This window comes from Symphalangus syndactylus, chromosome 18 (genome assembly GCF_028878055.3).
Source record: "Symphalangus syndactylus isolate Jambi chromosome 18, NHGRI_mSymSyn1-v2.1_pri, whole genome shotgun sequence".
NCBI classification, from domain to species: domain Eukaryota; kingdom Metazoa; phylum Chordata; class Mammalia; order Primates; family Hylobatidae; genus Symphalangus; species Symphalangus syndactylus.
In genome coordinates, this window is record NC_072440.2 from 101174763 (window position 1) to 101192898 (window position 18136).

Genomic DNA, 18136 nt, shown 5'->3' on the forward strand with positions numbered 1-18136 from the left:
GTTCAGAAGGGAACCCTTAAAGGAAATTGAGCTTGGGCCTGCCCTGGCTAGATCGATACTGATCATTATTGCCCCCGCGAAGCGGGAAGATTGCTTGAGGCCAGGAGTTCAAGACCAACCTGAGCAACATAGGGAAACCCCCGTCTCTACTGAAAATACAAAAATTAGCCGAGCATGGTGGCGCGTGCCTGTGGTCCCAGCTACTCGGGAGGCTGAGACAGGAGGATGGCTTGAACCCAGGAGGCGGAGGTTGCAGTGAGTCGAGATCGCGTCACTTCACTGTAGCCTGGGAGACAGAGCCAGACCCTGTCTCAAAAATAAATAATATATAGATATAAATTTTTTGAAGAAGAAAATAGAGAAGTAAAGAGCTTTTTTTTTTTTTTTTTTTTTTGAGACGGAGTTTCACTCTTGCCGCCCAGGCTGGAGTGCAGTGGCGCGATCTCTGCTCACTGCAACCTCCGCCTCCGAGGTTCAAGTGATTCTCCTGCCTCAGCCTCCCAAGTACCTGGAATTACAGGCATGTGCCACCATACCCAGCTAATTTTTGTATTTTTAGTAGAGATGGGGTTTCGAACTCCTGACCTCAGGTGATCCACCCGCCTCGGCCTCCCAAAGTGCTGGGATTACAGGCATGAGCCACTGCGCCCAGCGTAAAGAGCTTTTTAACAAGCATCAGCAGCAATGACTATAGAAACATCTAGAACCTGTTGAGTGCCTCCTGCGTGCCAGGTGTTTTACTTTCATCATGCCATGTGATAGGTCCCTTGATGCAAGAAGTGGTCCCGGTTGGAAGTGCCTGGTTCCCACCACATGGCAGTGGAATCCCCCTCCTTCCTCTTCCCCTTCTGCCCCAGCCTTTATTCCAGGGAGTGGCCAGGATCGGGGCCCCCAGGACTAGCCTTAGGAGGGAGCTGCTTCCACCTGGGGCTCAGCCTGCGCTAGCATTTGGGGATGCAGGCAGCATGAGGAGCCTTTGAGAGGTATGAGTGCTCCTAGGACCACGCAGGGAGTGGCCTCCTCCATTGTGGAACAAATGCTGCTCCTGGCCCAGGACACTGCAGCTGCATGCTCTGGGGGTCAGCTGGGTGAGGCAGGGCTGTGGAAGAGGTTTCTTCCTGGCTCCTAGACCCCTCCCTGGCTACTTTGCGTGAAGACCAGGATGCGGTGATGTGGGTGTGTGGCCCTTGGGGGTTAGGCAGACCTCAGCTGTCCTCCTAGCATTGGCCCTTACAGACTGCATGATCTAGGTCAGACCTTAACTTCCCTGTTCCTCAGTGTCATTTTTAAAAGGGGAAAACCATCCCCCTCAGAAGGTTATTGAGAGGCACAGAGTAGGTGCTCAATGTATATGGTCATTCCCCACCAGGTGCAAACTAGCAAAACCTATTTGGGATTTGTGGGCACTGGCTTTGCTCCTGAAGCTGTGTGGGGATGGGGCGGTCCTAGGTGGAGCCAGGTTTGGGCCATGCAGGAAGGCGTTTGGGTCTCAGCCCCCATGCCCAGCGGGACCTCTCAAGAGCATGCCAGCTCTTCTGCTCGGAGGATGGCCTCAAAACAGCTGATCTTCGAGGCTCCTCTGTCCCTTCGGGAGGTTGGGGAGCGTCTGGATGGGGGTCTGTACAGTGCACACTCACTGGGATATCTCTCCAGGACAAGATAGTGCCCCCATGTTAGAGACCTCTGCCTCCTCACCAGCCACATGGCAACGCTGGTCACAATCTGTTACAGGACCCTAACCCCACTCCTGGACCACAGCTGCACAGAGTGAATCAGCTTCCTGACTGAAGCTGGCCAAGGAGTCTCATTGAAACCGCCTTTGCAAAAATTATAACAGGAAATTATGACAGTGAAAGAAATCAGACCTAACTGACCCCATCTTGCTTCTAACCTTTAAGCTGTCCTGGTTCCTTCCTGGGCATAGGCTGAACCAACCTTGGGAAGGAATTTAGTTTATGGTTTGACTCTGAAACAAAATTAGTAATAACCCTTTTCTGAAAAGACCATCTTTGTGCCTTGGGACCTGACTGCCTTTGTAGGACTAACAAATTAGCTACAAGATTAGAAATAACAGTTTAGGGTCATGCAGGCTCTGGCTGCAAGAGTCTGAACCTTCCCAAATGGCTCCTGGGGATCACATCACTATTGTAAAACCTAAGATCAGTGCTTGAGGTATTTTGCAGACCCTGCACTAGATGGATCAGCTGACACCACCCAGACCAATTATTTGGCTCAACCAGTTCTGCAATCCCCGCTCAGGAACAGAAGACAGCAAGAAAACTTCACTTCGACCCCCCTGTGAGTCCATCTCCATCCTGACCAATCAGCACTTTCCACTTCCCAAGCCCCTACTGGCCAAATTATCTTTAAAAACTTCCATCCCCAGTCGGAGTGCAGTGGTTCACGCCTGTCATCCCAGCACTTTGGGAGGCTGAGGCGTGCAGATCACCTGAGGTCAGGAGTCAGAGACCAGCCTGGCCAACATGGCAAAACCCCGTCTCTACTAAAAACACAAAAACTAGCCAGGCATGGTGGTGCACGTCTATAATCCCAGTTACTCTGGTGGCTGAGGCAGGAGAATCACTTGAATCCGGGAGGCACAGGTTGCACTGGGCCGAGATCGTGCCACTGCACTCTAGACAGAGTGGGGGACAGAGCGATACTCCGTCTCAAACAAAACAAAAACAAAAACAAAAAAACTTCCATCCCCGAATGCTCTGCTCAGGGAGACTGATTTGAGTAATAATTAAACTCCAGTCTCCAGCACAGCTGGCTGTGTGTGAATTGCTCTTTCTCCATTGCAATTCCCCTGTCTTGATAAATCGGCTCTGTCTAGGCAGCGGGCAAGGTGAGCCCTTTAGGTGGTTATACCTTCATATGGGAACATGGAATTAAGCAGAAACTGATTCCATACCTCCCCCACCCTCACCCCCCGACTCTCTTCAACAGAGGAGATGTGAACTCAAGAGCCATTGGTGGTGGCAGTAAACCCAAAATATCTGAGACAAGTCTCAACCAATTTAAAAGTTTATTTTGCCAAGGAGGTCCTGACGACATGTCCCCAAGGTGGCTGGGGTACAGCTTGCTTTTGTGCATTTTAGGGAGACATGAGACATCGATTAATATGTGTAAGATATACTTTGGTTCCGTCCAGTAAGACAGGACAACTCGAAGAGGGGGGCTTCCAGGTCGTGGGTAGATAAGAGACAAAAGCTTGCATTCTTTTGAGTCCTCGATCAGCCTTTCAGTGAATTCACAATCTAGTCTGGCTCAGTGAATCTTCATTTTTACGTAAACAGTAGGTCTGAGGAAGCAATCAGATAAGCATTTCTCTCAGGTGAGCAGAGGAATGATTTTCTGTCTTGCACCTGTTAAGATCAGCGATCAGTTTACATTGCCAGGATGAATTCAACAGAAATGTTTCAGGGTAAAGATTTTTTTTTTTTTTTTTTTTTTAAATTCTTGGCATGATCATGAGTAGGGTAAAGATCTTGAGGCCCACAGGAATTTCCTTGTGGGCAAATTGTGAGGGGGGCATGTAGCTCTTTTATCTTTATAGCCATCTTATTCAGGAATTAAAATGGGAGGCAGGTTCCTAGCTTGACTTTTCCCTTAGCTTAGTGATTTTGGAGTTGAGAGTTATTTTTCTTTCACAGTGGCCATTCCCCCACCTTCATTAAAAAAAAAAAAAATTCCTAAACCGCCGGGCACGGTGACTCACACCTGTAATCCCAGCACTTTGGGAGGTTGAGGCTGGTAGATCACCTGAGGTCAAGAGTTCAAGACCAGCCTGGCCAACATGGTGAAACCACGTCTCTACAAAAATACAAAAATTAGCCGGGCGTGGTGGCGGGTGCCTGTAATCCCAGCTACTCGGGAGGCTGAGGCAGGAGAATTGCTTGAACCTGGGAGGCAGAGGTTGCAGTGAGCCAAGATCGTGCCACTGCACTCCAGCCTGGGTGATAGAGCGAGACTCCGTGTCAAAAAAAGAAAAAAATCCTAAACACAAATTTTTCATTAAGCCACTTGCAAGTTTGTTATATACATCATGGCACTTTTCAGCAAACACCTCCTAAGAACAAGGGCTTTCGGCCGGGCACAGTGGCTCACGCCTGTAATCCCAGCACTTTGAGAGGTTAAGGCGGGTGGATCACGAGGTAAAGGGTTTGAGACCAGCCCGGCCAACATGGTGAAACCCTGTCTCTACTAAAGATACAAAAAATTAGCTGGGCATGGTGGCACGCACCTGTAATCCCAGCTACTCGGGAGGCTGAGGCGGGAGAATTGCTTGAACCCGGGAGGTGGAGGTTGCAGTGAGCCAAGACTGTGCCATTGTACTCCAGCCTGGGCAACGGGGTGAGACTCCATCTCAAAAACAAACAAACAAAAGAACAAAGGCTTTCTTCTGCAGAGCCTCAAGGGAATCACCACACCCTGCACTTTCTCGCTGATACAATGGTGTTAGCTAACATTTAGTCTGCAAAGTGTCCTTTAGAGCTGCTTTTGCTTTGACCCAGGATCCAGTCAAGGATCACGGCTGAATCACTTCTTCGGCCTTCCTTTGTCTTTTATGATGTTGACTTTATTTTTATTTATTTTATTTTAATTAATTTATTATTATTTTTTTTGAGACAGGGTCTCATTCTGTCACCCAGGCTGGAAGGCAGTGATCAGATCATAAATCACTGCAGCCTTGACTTCCTGGGCTCAGGTGATTCTCCCATCTCAGCCTCCCAAGTAGCTGGGACTATAGGCCTGCATCACCACACCTGGCTAATTTTTTGTATTTTTAGTACAGATGCGGTTTCAGTATATTGTGCAGGCTGGTCTCAAACTCCTGAGCTCAAGTGATATGCTTACCTCGGCCTCCCAAAGTGCTGGCATTATGGGCGTGAGTTACAGCGCCCAGCAGACATTGACATTTTTGAAGAATCAAGGCCAACTCTTTGGCAGAATGTTTCTCAATTTGGGTTTGCTGGGAGTTTCTTTCTGATTATATTCTAGTTACTTTTTTTTTTTTTTGGCAGGAGTGCTTCCTAGGTGAGTAGGTAGCATTGTCCTCAGTGAACCACACCAGGGGAGTACGGTGTCAGCTGTCCTGTTATTGGTGAGGTTTGGCTTAATAGTTTGGTTAAGGCAGTATCTTCTAGATTTCAGCATTTACCATTCCCTAAGAATCTTTCACTCAGTCATTTTAGTGTCTTTTATTGATTCTTGCCTAAATCAGTGATTGCCGTGAGTCATTAAATGGTGATTTTTCTATTATCGTTTATTCTGCATTCTTCGATAGAAGAGTTTTCATGGCAAGGTGCGGTGGCTCATGCTTGTAATCCCAGCACTTTGGGAGGCTGAGGCAGGCGGATCACCTGTGGTCAGGAGTTCGAAACCAACTTGGCCAACATGGTGAACCCCCCCCTCTCCGCCGTCTCTACTAAAAATACAAAAATTAGCGGGGCATGGTGGTGGGTGCCTGTAATCCTAGCTACTTGGAGGCTGAGGCAGGAGAATCACTTGAACCCAGGAGGCAAAGGTTGCAGTGAGCCAAGATTGCGCCATTGCACTCCAGCCTGGGGGACAAGAGCGAGACTTCGTCTCAAAAAAAAAAAAAAAAAAAAAAAGTTTTCATTAGTACTTTACAATTTTAAAAAATTATTGGTATGAACTCAGGGATTGTTATTATTATTATTATTATTATTATTTTTTAAGACAAAGTCTCGCTCTGTCGCCCAGGCTGGAGTGCAGTGGCGCAATCTCGGCTCACTGCAAGCTCCGCCTCCCGGGTTCACGCCATTCTCCTGCCTCAGCCTCTCCGAGTAGCTGGGACTACAGGCGCCCGCCACCACGTCTGGCTAATTTTTTTTGTATTTTTAGTAGAGACGGGGTTTCACCGTGGTCTCAATCTCCTGACCTCGTGATCCGCCCGCCTCGGCCTCCCAAAGTGCTGGGATTACAAGCGTGAGCCACCGCGCCCGGCCTATTATTATTATTAATGTTATTTGGTGGGGCTTGTGGGCACTGGCTGGGGGTGGGCATGGGCGTGGTCAGGGTGGGCTATTACTGTTCTTCATTTTGATGAGCATATTGTCCCAAATTTAGGTTGGTCCTTTTATCCGTTTTCCATTTCCTCATCATTTTTTGATTTTTTCTTAGTTTCTGGCACAGGAAGTTGCTGCAGGCTTGCCTTGTACTTTCCGTGGATGGAAGTCATTTTTTTATCACGTGGAAAGTTGGCCAGGCGCAGTGGCCAAAAGATCCTCCTAAAAGAGCACACCTCTGCAACATGTCGATTTTGGCCCGGTGACACCCATGTCAGAGTTGTGATCTTCAGAGCTGTAAGATGATACATTTGTGTTGTTTAAAGCTACGCAGTTTGTGGTCACTTGTCACAGCAGCTGCAAGGAGTGAACACACCAAATCACAGGAGGGAAGATGGAGGCACAGAGTGTTGCAGCAGCCAGCTGAAGGTCCCACAGCTCATCAGGGTCACAAGCTGGATTGGAACCCAGGCATTCAGTGCTCCTGACCACAATGCAGGGTTCCTTTCATGGGGCACCCATGAGCTCCCAAGCTGGAAGGGCTGGGGATTGTATGGCCGTGGACCAGTTACTGAGTCCTCTGAATCTCACGTGTAAAAAGTGTGTAAGAGTGGACCGGGCGCGGTGGCTTACGCTTGTAATCCCAGCACTTTGGGAGGCTGAGGCAGGTGGATCACGAGGTCAGGAGATCGAGACCACGGTGAAACCCCGTCTCTGCTAAAAATACAAAAAATTAGCCGGGCGTGGTGGCAGGCACCTGTAGTCCCAGCTACTCGGAGAGGCTGAGGCAGGAGAATGGCGTGAACCCCGGAGGCAGAGCTTGCAGTGAGCCGAGATGGCGCCACTGCACTCCAGCCTGGGCGACAGAGCGAGACTCCGTCTCAAAAAAAAAAAAAAAAAAAGTGTGTAAGAGTGACCCCATGGAGCCTGCCAGAAGAGTGTCCTGCAGCTTAGAGACAGTGCAGACCCAAGCTGCCTTGTGTGGGGAGCTGACTGGTGCTGTCGTGGGCTGGGTCTCTTGTCCCCACCCACACCCAGCTGGGGAAGGCCAGCCCAGCGCTCCTTGCTCCTAGATGGGCTGCATCTCATCCTCTAGCTTCTTCTTCCGGGCCCCTTCTGTGAAGAAGAAGTCCATGCGGATGAGAGTCTGTCCCAGGGGTGTGTCCAGCCTGCTGCCCACAACCTGGTTCGTGGAACTGGGAACTGTGTCCGAAAAGAGAGGCACATGGTCTGGCAACTTCTCAGGCTCCTTCTTGTTGCCCTGAGGAGAGGGGACAGCTCGGGTCACACAGAGCATGGAAAAAGGAGGACCTTAGAATGGGAGAAAACAGAGCAGAGAGCAGGTGCCTCTCTGTGTGAAGCATCTCCAGGTGATTCAATCCTGGTTTGGACTTGGGATCCCCCAAGAGTGACCCGATGCCACATCCTCTGCCAAGTTTGTCCCTTCTCTTCCTCCACTTCCCCTTCCCCAGGTGACTCCCAGATCCCTTAACTTTTATGCTGCAACCTGCAGAGATCAAGGGAAGGATCAGGTCTTATTCCCCTTTCTATCCCCAGGACTAAGACGCCACTTTACATCTGGTGGGAGGTTTTGATTTTTGTGTGTGTGGTTTTTTTTTTTTTTTTTTTGGTAATTTTGTACTTAGAGTATAACATTCACACAGAAAAGTGCACAAGCCATCACTGTCCAGCTTGACAAATGTTCACAAAGTGAAGATGCCCATGTGCCCAACCAGATCAAGGGGTATGATCCCCTCCCCACCTCCTTTCAGCCCCTCGGCCCGTCTCTGCTCCCAAGGCAACCTGACCTTAACCTTTAATGCCACGCATTAGCTTTGCCTGGTTTTGAACTTTACATTAGTGGAATCATGGCTCTTCTGTCTGGCTTCTTTCTCTCAACATTATGTGTGTGAGATTCATTGAGCTTTTGAGTGTGGCTGCCGTTCATTCATTCTCAGTGCTGTACGTTACTCCATGGTGTGAACTGCACTCCATGGTGTGAACTGTGTAAATATCCCACAAGTTATTCACCTGTATCACCACTGATCACACTTGGGTTGTTTCTAGTTTGGGGCTCTTATGAGTAGTGCTGTTCTGGCCATATGTGAACATGCGTTTGGGTGAACTCCGTAACTGATGCATGCATGAATGAATGACTAAACGTAATCTGATGGCCAGGCACCGTGGCTCATGCCTTTAATCCTAGCACTTTGAGAAGCCTAGGCGGAAAAATTCAGACCAGCCTGGGCAACATGGTGAGACCCCGTCTCTACAAAAAAATACACAGTGACTTTCACTGTGTCAAGTCAATGCAACAATGTATCACATGGAAGAACTAAATAATTTTTTTTTTGGCGCATGGGCACATGCATGTAGGCCCAGCTACTCAGGAGGCTGAGGTGGGAGGATCACTTGAGCTCAGGAGGTGGAGTCTGCAGTGAGCCATGATCATGCTACTGCACTCCAGCCTGGGCAACAGAGTGAGACCATGTCTCAAAGAAAAAAAATCTGACAAGTGGGGAAACATCCTCAGCTCTTCCTGCCCCTGTTTAGGTTTACCGTTCTGCTACCCTGTGTCTAATAGAAGTGACATGACCTGTCGAGTAAGGAGATCGTGGTTTTCACCTGGCAAAGTCCATGCCGAGGTGGCTCCACCCTTTGGCCATGATGCAGATTTCAGTAGTCAGGTTGCTATCACATAGCCCTTGGCAGGGAGAGACTCTTATAGGCTGGAAGCCCAGATCAGATGCACAGGGAGGGGTATCAGGTCCCATGAGCTGAGTTTTCCCTCCAGAATAGACAGCAACAAGTCCAGCAGGTCCACAGTGCAGGCACTAAACCTTTCCTCAACTGGCAGGGTCCAGGTAAGCATGGCCACCCCGAGTGACTTTCTACATTGCTCACCTTCCAGGTTGGTTCTTTGACCATCTCTCTCTTTTTTTTTTTTTTTGAGACTGAGTTTTGCTCTTGTTGCCCAGGCTGGAGTGCAATGGCGCAATCTCTGCTCACCACAACCTCCGCCTCCCAGGTTCAAGCGATTCTCCTGCCTCAGCCTCCCAAGTAGCTGGGACTACAGGCATGCGCCAGCACACCTGGCTAATTTTTATATTTTTACTAGAGATGGTGTTTCTCCATGTTGGTCAAGCTGGTCTTGAACTCCCAACCTCAGGTGATCCATCTGCCTCGGCCTCCCAAAGTGTTGAGATTACAGGCATGTGCCACCGCACCCAGCTGATCATCCTTTTTATAGTGAGATCCATCTTTCCGTTCACTCATTCATCCAGCATGAACTGAATGTTCACTCTTTTATGGTCTCTGGGGGATGGGGCAAATGCTAGGGTTGTGATAGGGTGCAGTGATGAATTCATATTCATCTTTTCTCTTTTTAAAAAATAATGTTATTTTTGTAGAGAAGGGTCTCCCTATGTGGCCCAGGCCAGTCTTGAACTCATGGGTCCAGGTGATCCTCCCACCTCAGCCTCCCCAAGTGCTGGGATTACAGTCATGGGCCACCATTCCTGGCCTCATCCTTTCTCTTAAGGAGTTCACAGCTGGTGAAATTGGGCATTGCAGTATTACATTACATGGAATACCAAAATAACGGGTGAGATATGCTGGTGAATCAAAGGAAGGAGTGATCTGGTCAAGCCTGCCCAGGAAGGGGAGATTTCCCAGAAGAGGAGGCAATAGAGCAGGGTCTTGAAGAGTGAATAGGAGTCCATCAGGCTGACCAGGTGGGAAGGACATTCCAGCAGGGGATGAGCATGCCCAAAGGCATGGATAAAAGAGTGTTGTGGGGGCTGGGTGTGGTGGCTCATGCCTGTAATCCCAGCACTTTGGGAGGCCGAGGCAGTTGGATAATTGAGGTCAGGAGTTCGAGACCAGCCTGGCTAACATAGTGAAACCCACTCTCTACTAAAAATACAAATATTAGCCAGGCATGGTGGTGTGCACCTATAATCTCAGCTACTCAGGAGGCTGAGGCAAGAGAATCGCTAGAATCCAGGAGGTGGAGGTTGCAGTGAGCCGAGATTGCACACTGCACTCCAGCCTGGGCAACAGAGTGAAACTCCATCTTAAAAAAAAAAAAAAAAAAAAGAGCGTGTCGTGGGGTCTGTGTGGGGTGGGTAATGAGGCTGGGGAGATAGATGGTTTAGATCACAGGAGGCTTTGTAAATCACCTGAAAATTTCAGACTTATTGAAGCATTTTAATCAGGGGAGTTACATGGCCAGTTCTGCTGTTTAGGGAAATTATTCTGGTGGCAAAGTGGAGGATGGATTGGAGGTGGTGATACTAGAGTCAGGGAATTTATTTACAAAGTATTTTTACCCAATCTCATTGTCCTTCTCGGGCACGCCACACAGATATGACTACACATTGCTGCCATCCTCAATCAGGGGAGACATTTCAGCAACAGATGCCTGTCATTTCCAATTGGTTCATCTTAATAAAATTAAGAAACACTGAGGGAAACAAATTTCTAAATGCTTCATGTAACTGTTTTCTATCCAACGGACCCTGCATTCCTTGAAACAAGAGTGTATTTGACTCATCGATGCACATCCAGCATCTAGTGCAGAGTAGATCTTCAATAAATGTTAGTTGAATGCTGGAAAGAATGAATAACATTCAATTGCAAGTATGTTTGGCAGGAACATATTTTACCTTACCATTGGGTCATAGTCTTTCAGGAAACTCCAGTTCTGAACCCTGGAAAGGAAAAACATGTTGGCTGTGTGAGTTCCTTCCAGGACATTTTTACCAGTGACTTTCACTGTGACAAGTCAATGCAACAATGTACCACATGGAAGAACTAAATAATTTTTTTTTTTTGAGAGGGAGTCTCGCTGTGTCACCTAGGCTGAAGTGCAGTGGCACAATCTCAGCTCACTGCAACCTCTGCCTCCCGGGTTCAAGCAATTCTCCTGTCTCAGCCTCCCAAGTAGCTGGGACTACAGGTGCACGCCACCACACCCGGCTAATTTTTGTATTATTAGTGGAGATGGGGTTTCACCATATTGGTGAGACTGGTCTTGAATTCCTGACCTCAGATGGTCCACCCATCTCGGCCTCCCAAAGTGCTGGGATTACAGGCATGAGCCACCGTGCCCAGCCAGAACAAAATAATTTGTAAGTGAAACAAATGCCAAGTGTCAAGCAGGTATTTATGGTGTATCCTACCAAAAGAACAAACATTTCAATTTCCAATGACTTTTCCTAGAATGACAACCATGATGTTGCTATGGTGGGGCTGCCTAAGGAAAGCAAAGGCTACCATCTCGCCTTGCCTCTGTGCATTTTCAGAAGGCTACAGTAGGCAAGCATTCGCTGAAGAAAAAAGTTTTCACATCCCCAAACCTTTGTAACCTTCCAATTTGAGTGACAGAGGAAGGCTAGGGAGAGGTAGGAAAAGGGAAGGACCGTGAGGATAGTATTACCTTGCCCTGGTCATTTAGTTTTATTTGAATCTAATTTTAAAAAGTCAAACAATTCTACAAAACATAATAAAAACAGCCTTCTCTGTCCCCATCCTCACAGCCCCTGAACCCCACATCCTAGAGTCAAACCTTTGCCAGCCTTTTAGCTGTTTCTTCAGGCCTCTGCATCCATATTTTGAAATAATAGGATTCTACTGCTGTATTATGTGATTCTTGCCTTGCTATAAAGAATACCTGAGACTGGGTAATTTATAAAGAAGGTGTAGGACAGGTGCGGTGGCTTGCGCCTGTAATCCCAGCACTTTGGGAAGCGGAGGTGGGTGGATCACCTGAGGTCAAGAGTTCAAGACCAGCCTGGCCAACATGTTGAAACCCTGTCTCTACCAAAAATACAAAAATTAGCCGGGCATGGTGGCAGGTGCCTGTAATCCCAGCTACTAGGGAGGCTGAGGCAGGGCAGGAGAATCGCTTGAGCCCGGGAGGTGGAGGTTACAGTGAGAAGAGATCAAGCCACTGCACTCCAGCCTGGGTGACAGAGTGAGACTCCCTCTCAAAAAAAAAAAAAAAAGAAAGAAAGAAAGGAAAAAAAGAAGGTGTAATTGGCTCACAGTTCCACAGGCTGTACAGGAAGCAGGGTGCTGGCATCTGCTTAGCTTCTGGGGCAGTCTCAGGAAACTTACAATTATGGTGGAAGGCAAAGTGGCAGTAGGCAGGTCACATGGCCAGAGCAGGAGCAAGAGAGAGAGAAGGGAAGTGCCACACACTTTAAAAGAACCGGATCTGGTGAGAACTCACTACTGTGAGGACAGTACCATGGGGATGGTATAAACCATTTATGAGAAGCCGCCTGCGTGATCCAATCGCCTTCCACCGGGCCCCACCTCCAACACTGGGGATTACAATTCAACATGCTACTTGGGTGGGGACACAGATCCAAACCATATCCACTGCTGTTTCTTAATATTTTTTAAAATTTAAACTTATCGACTTTCTATTATGGAAGATGAAGAGCTAGCATTCTTACCCCTGCCCTTCCCCTTGTTCTTTCAAAATCATTATAGATCTCGGTTAAATTGATATATATAGTTTTGATTCTTATGATTATGTAAATGTTATCCCCTGATGAACTAAGGAGTGCAATATACCCCAATTCTGTTCTTGTACAACCTTGTATTCTTTCTAGAGCTAATAGAGAAATTACATTTCCTCCCAATTTTATTTAGGCTTCTATGTACTGATCATTGATTTCAGATACTCCAACAAAACTGAAAAGTCTCTCTCAATATTATTTTCTACACAATCATGTGCATCAGATAATAAACATTCCTTTAAAACCTTTCTGCCGGGCGCGGTGGCTCATGCCTGTAATTACAGCACTCTGGGAGGCCGAGGCAGGTGGATCACGAGATCAGGAGATCGAGACCATCCTGGTTAACATGGTGAAACCCCGTCTCTACTAAAAATACAAAAATTAGCCGGGCATGGTGGCGGGCACCTGTAGTCCCAGCTACTCGGGAGGCTGAGGCAGGAGAATGGCGTGAACCTGGGAGGTGGAGCTTGCAGTGAGCCGAGATCATGCCATTGCACTCCAGCCTAGGCGACAGAGCGAGACTCCGTCTCAAAATAAATAAATAAATAAATAAAATAAAATAAAACCTTTCTTAGACACCTCCTCAGAAGCCCTGTGTCCTCCTGCTCCCACTGGCCTAGCCATGCCTCAAGATCACAGGCTGGTCCTTTCCTTCACCAACACGCTGGCATCCCCCTCTTTGGGAATTCCATGTCTTACTTTCTTGTTAATGCACCTGTTTTTGTGGAGCACCTACTCCAATATCTGTGGACTCATGCATTTCTTTGGTTCTGGAAAATTCTCACTTACTTTCTCTTTAGACATTTTCTCTCTCCCATTCTCTCCTTTGGGAGTTTTGATTAAAGATAGGTTGGACCTTCTTGTTCAGTTTCTCTACGTTTTTAATTCATCATTTGTGTTTTCTGTCTTGATTTTCTGAATAATTTCTCCTGTCTTGAGTTTATGAAGTCTCACTTCAGTTGTGTCTTACATTTTAACTTTATATATTTTTATTCCTACAAGTTCTTTTTGTTTTTTGGTTTTTTTTTTTGAGATGGAGTCTCACTCTGTCACCCAGGCTGGAGTGCAGTGGCACAATCTCGGCTGATTGCAGCCTCCACCTCCCGGGTTCAAGCAACTCTCCCTGCCTCAACCTCCCGAGTAGCTGGGATTACAGGTGCATGCCACCATGCCTGGCTAATTTTTGTATTTTTAGTAGAGATGGGGTTTCACCATGTTGGCCAGGCTGGTCTTGAACTCTTGACCTCAGGTGATCTGCCCGCCTCCACCTCCCAAAGTGCTGGGATTATAGGTGAGAGCCATTGTGCCCGATCTCTTGTTTCATTTTTAAAAGCAGGCTACTAGAAAATTTAAGCTATGTGTGTGGCCCACATTGTATTTCTGTCGGGCAGCACTGCCTTACACATTCCTCTTTGGGCTTTCCAGGCCTTGCAAAACTCTTTTCCCTTGGTCTTTGTGCCTCCTTGTGCCCGTGGCTTTCTTCTCTGGTGTTTCCTAGCAGCTTCTCTGCCCTTCTAGTAAATGTTACAAGTTCTGTCCTGCATCCTCGCCTCTTTTGATCCATTGTGCTCTTCCAGGGAGAGCTTATTCACATCGCTGGGGCCAATGCCCACCCGTTTCCTTTTAAAATTGAGATAGGATTCACATTCCATAAGATTCACCTTTTAAAGGACACAATTCAATGACTTTTAGTATATTCATGGAGTTAGGCAACCATTACCACTTTCTGATTCCAGAACATATCATCACCCCCAAAACACCTGTGTCCATTCGCAGTCAGTCCTCATCCTCCCCTTCTGGATGGGTTTTTAATGTGCAACTCCTGACTCTCACACTCAACTACCTCCTGGGCAGCTCCATCTAGACGTGGTTCAGGCATTTAAAACTCACCAGAACTCAGCATCTTCATCATTTATCTTCTTCTCCCTATTAATTATTCAAGCTGAGACCTGTCATCCTTTACTCCTTCCTCACTTTTCCTCCCACATTTACTCAGTTTGTAAATATTTTCTGTCATTCTGTAGGTTGCCTTTTCACTCTGTTAATTGTGCCTTTTCACTCTGTTAATTGTTGCCTTTGCTGTGCAGAAGCTTTTCACATGCAAAAGAATGAAATTGGATCCTTTCTAACATGATACATACCAATCCACTCAAAAACGTAGGAGGAAGCTTCGTGACATTGGTCTTGGCAATTATTCCATGGATATGCCACACAAAGGACAGGCAACAAAAGCAGACAGACAGATGGAATTACATCCAACTCAAAAACTTCTGAAGAGCAAAGGAAACAAGCAACGAAGTGAAAAGGCAACACACTGAGTGGGAGACAATATTTACAGATCATATTTCTGATAAGGAGTTAATTTCCAAAATATATGAGGAACTTCTACAACTTAGTAGCACAAAGCCAAATAACCCAATTGAAAAAAATGGGTTAAGGACTTGAATAGACATTTCTCCAAAGAAGATAAATCAATGGCCAATAAATATATGAAAAGATGATCAATGTCACTCATCATCAGAGAAATGCAAATGAAAACCACAATGAGGTCAAACACGGTGGCTCACACCTGTAGTCCCAGCACTTTGGGAGGCTGAGGCACGTGGATCATCTGTGGTCAGGAGTTCAAGACCAGCCTGGCCGGAGCTTGCAGTGAGCCGAGATAGCGCCACTGCACCCCAGCCTGGGCAACAGCCTGGGCTGGAGCGAGACTCTGTCTCAAAAAAAAAAAAGACCAGCCTGGCCAACATGGTAAAAACCTGTCTCTACTAAAAATACAAAAATTAGCCAGGCGTGGTGGAGGGCACCTGTAATCCCAGCTACTCAGGAGACTGAGGCAGGAGAATTGCTTGAACCCGGGAGGCAGAGGTTGCAATGAGCTGAGATCATGCCACTTCACTCTAGCCTGGGTGACAGTGTGAGACTTCGTCTCAAAATAAAACAAAAAATCACAATGAGATACCAGCTCACACCTATTAGGATGGCTGTTATCAAAAAACAAAAGACAGTCAATGAGTGTTGGCCAGTGTGCGGAGAAACTGGAATGCTGAGATACTGCTGATGGGAATGCAAAATGGTGCCACTGCTATGGAAAAGACAATGGAGGTTCCTCAAAAAATTAAAAATAGAGGTACCATATAATCCTGCAGTCCCTCCCATACGGTTTGAATGTTTGTTCTCTCCAAATCTCATATCAAAATGCGATCCCTAGTGTTGAAGGTAGGGCCTAGTGGGAGGTGTTTGGGTTATGAATGGCTTGGTGCCTTCCTTGTGGTAATGAATGGGCTCTTGCTCTGTTAGTTCACAGGAGAGAGCTGGCTGTTAAAAAGAGCCTGACAGCTCCCCTGTCTCTCTGGGTCCCTCTTTTACCATGCGACATGCCTGCTCCTCCTTCACCTTCTGCCATTATTGTAAGCTTCCTGAGACCCTCACCAGAAGCCATGTGGATTCCAGGACTATCCTTGTACAACCTGAAGAACTGTGAGCCAAATAAACTTCTTTATAAATTACCCAGCCTCAGGTGTTCCTTGACAGCAATGCAAAATGGACTAAGATATCCATTTTTGAGAATTTCTCCAAAAGAATTGAAATCACTCCCATGGCCGTTGTAGCACTATATATAATAGTCAAATGTGGAAGCAACCTAAAAGTCCATTGACAAATAAATAAACTGCACATATATACATTCAGCCTTAAAATGGGAGGAAATTCTGCAATATGCGACAAGATGGATGAACCTGGAGCACTGGATGCTAAGCTAACAAGACAGACATGGAAAATCAAATATTGCACAATTCCACTTCTATGAGGCACTGAAAATAGACTCCTGGAAGCAAAGACTAGAATGGTGGGTGCCAGAGGCTGGGAGGAGGGGGAATGGGGCGTTGCTAATCAACGGGTATGAAGTGTCAGTGGTGCAAGATGAATGCATCCTAGAATCTATCAGGCTGCTCACTTAAAAATGTAATCGAGATCATGCCATGTTCCTGCTTAAAATCCTGGATGGTGTCTCCTTTGGAAAAAACGCATCCAGACTTTTACAAGGGCTGGGGTGGCCCCCGCTGCTCCCTCTCATCCTGTGGCCTTCCTCACTCCCTGTATCTCAGCTACATGAATTCTTTGTTTCGTTTTTTAGATACATCAAACTCTTGGCTCCTTCTATTTCATGTCTCAGCTTAAATGTCTCCTCCTCAGAGAGGCCTTCAGCCGGCTCCGCCCCTGACCCTGAACTGTTTCCTTCTTACCGCTGGTCACACTTCATGGAGATTTGTACTTGTTTGCTTCTCTGCTTGCTTTTTGGCTGCCCTGTCCTGAGTATGAAGGCTCCGTGGAGCCGTGGCCAGGTCTGTCTAGTCCCTTGTTGCAGTCTGGTCTCGTTTCAGAGCGGCTCATGAGTATTTTTGGTTGCATGAATGCATGAAGGAGCATCGTTTCCCCGAGTCAGGTCAGATGGCCAGCGCCTCTAACCCAGACTAGGCCAGCAGGCTCCAGATGGAGGGATTACCGGCCTCGTTGCAGTCGGAATGAACGAGGTGGGGCTGCTCTGACCCAGCGGCATCTGGTCCTGGCCTCCATCTTCCTCGCTTCCGAGGCTCAGGCTCGGGTCTGGCTCTGGGCTGGGCTGGTGACCCACCTCCCCGGGGGCATGCCATGCCCTCTGTCCCTCAGCCGGATCACTTGCCCTCCCATCTCCCTTCCTCCAAAACCTTCCCCAACTTGCAGTCAGGCTGCGGGGTCAGGGTGGAAAAGGGAGGGCAGGGACTCACCAGCGCCGCTGGCCCCGCCGCTCGGCCTCCAGGACCTCCCGCCACAGCTGGTCCTGCTGCACGCCATCGCAGGCAGCTCCCTGAGCCACCCGCTGCGCCTTCAGAGCCTGGGGGACCTGGCAGCCACCAGCAAGACCCCTGCTGGCCATAGGGCCACCCCGGGCAGCTGGGGAGACCGAGGCTGGCGGCCTGGTGGGGGGCAATCGGTACCCAGCTGATGTGGTTCTCTGGAGCCCAGGGGTGGGGTGGCTCCCCATGGGTGCAAGTGTGTGTGTGTGTGTGTGTGTGTGTGTCAGAGAGAGAGACCTGTGCTTGAGCTCAGCTCAAACCTCCTCCTGGAACACTCTGTCCCTCCTAACCCCGGGGCAGCCTGGGCAGGGTCCTCCTCACTGTCCCTTTAGGCCTCGAGCTCAGAGTGGCTGATGGGGACAGGGCTGTCTGGGCTGGGGCGAGCACTTGAGCCCAGTTTCGTTTTGAACTCCCGCGTGTGTTGACTGTTGTCCTGGGAACGGGCAGCTCCTAGGAAAGGGGCGGGCCCCGTGTGTGTGTGTGTGTGTGTGTGTGTGTGTGTGTGTGTGTGTGTGTGATCTGAGCCCTAGGGCTGGGGGGCAGAGAGTTCCTGAGTAGATGCCATACCCAGTTCAGCAGCCCCCTACCCCGAGGCCGGAGTCCTCCGCACAGGGTAGGGGAAGGAGCAAAGCTGGGGCTCCTGGGGGCCACCCCCACCATTATTGCACTTGGCTTCCGGCAGCCCCTTTCAGGCCGTGGGGCGATGATAGTCCTGTGCTGCCCCCTCGTGGATGCT

At 48.2% G+C, this 18136-nt stretch overlaps 1 protein-coding gene across 1 annotated transcript; it reads right to left on the minus strand.

The window, feature by feature from the left end:
* Positions 1-6933: 6933 nt before the first annotated feature.
* C18H2orf50 (chromosome 18 C2orf50 homolog) lies at positions 6934-17765 on the minus strand. Its single transcript, XM_055251926.2, has 3 exons — positions 17332-17765; positions 10708-10747; positions 6934-7296 (listed from the first exon to the last, which is right to left on the minus strand). Exons 1-3 carry the CDS (start codon positions 17586-17588, stop codon positions 7105-7107), a joined length of 489 nt encoding a protein of 162 aa, XP_055107901.1. The 5' UTR covers positions 17589-17765; the 3' UTR covers positions 6934-7104.
* Between the last annotated feature and the right edge of the window lie 371 nt (positions 17766-18136).

Bases quoted from the DNA above. Each gene is read 5' to 3' on its own strand.
- C18H2orf50 (XM_055251926.2), bottom strand. From the start codon at position 17,588: ATGGGGAGCCACCCCACCCCTGGGCTCCAGAGAACCACATCAGCTGGG. The intron at 10,748-17,331 runs GTGAGTCCCTGC...TTTCCTTTCCAG, and splicing joins CGGCGGGGCCAGCGGCGCTG to GGTTCAGAACTGGAGTTTCC. The intron at 7,297-10,707 runs GTAAGGTAAAAT...CCCTCTCCTCAG, and splicing joins TGAAAGACTATGACCCAATG to GGCAACAAGAAGGAGCCTGA.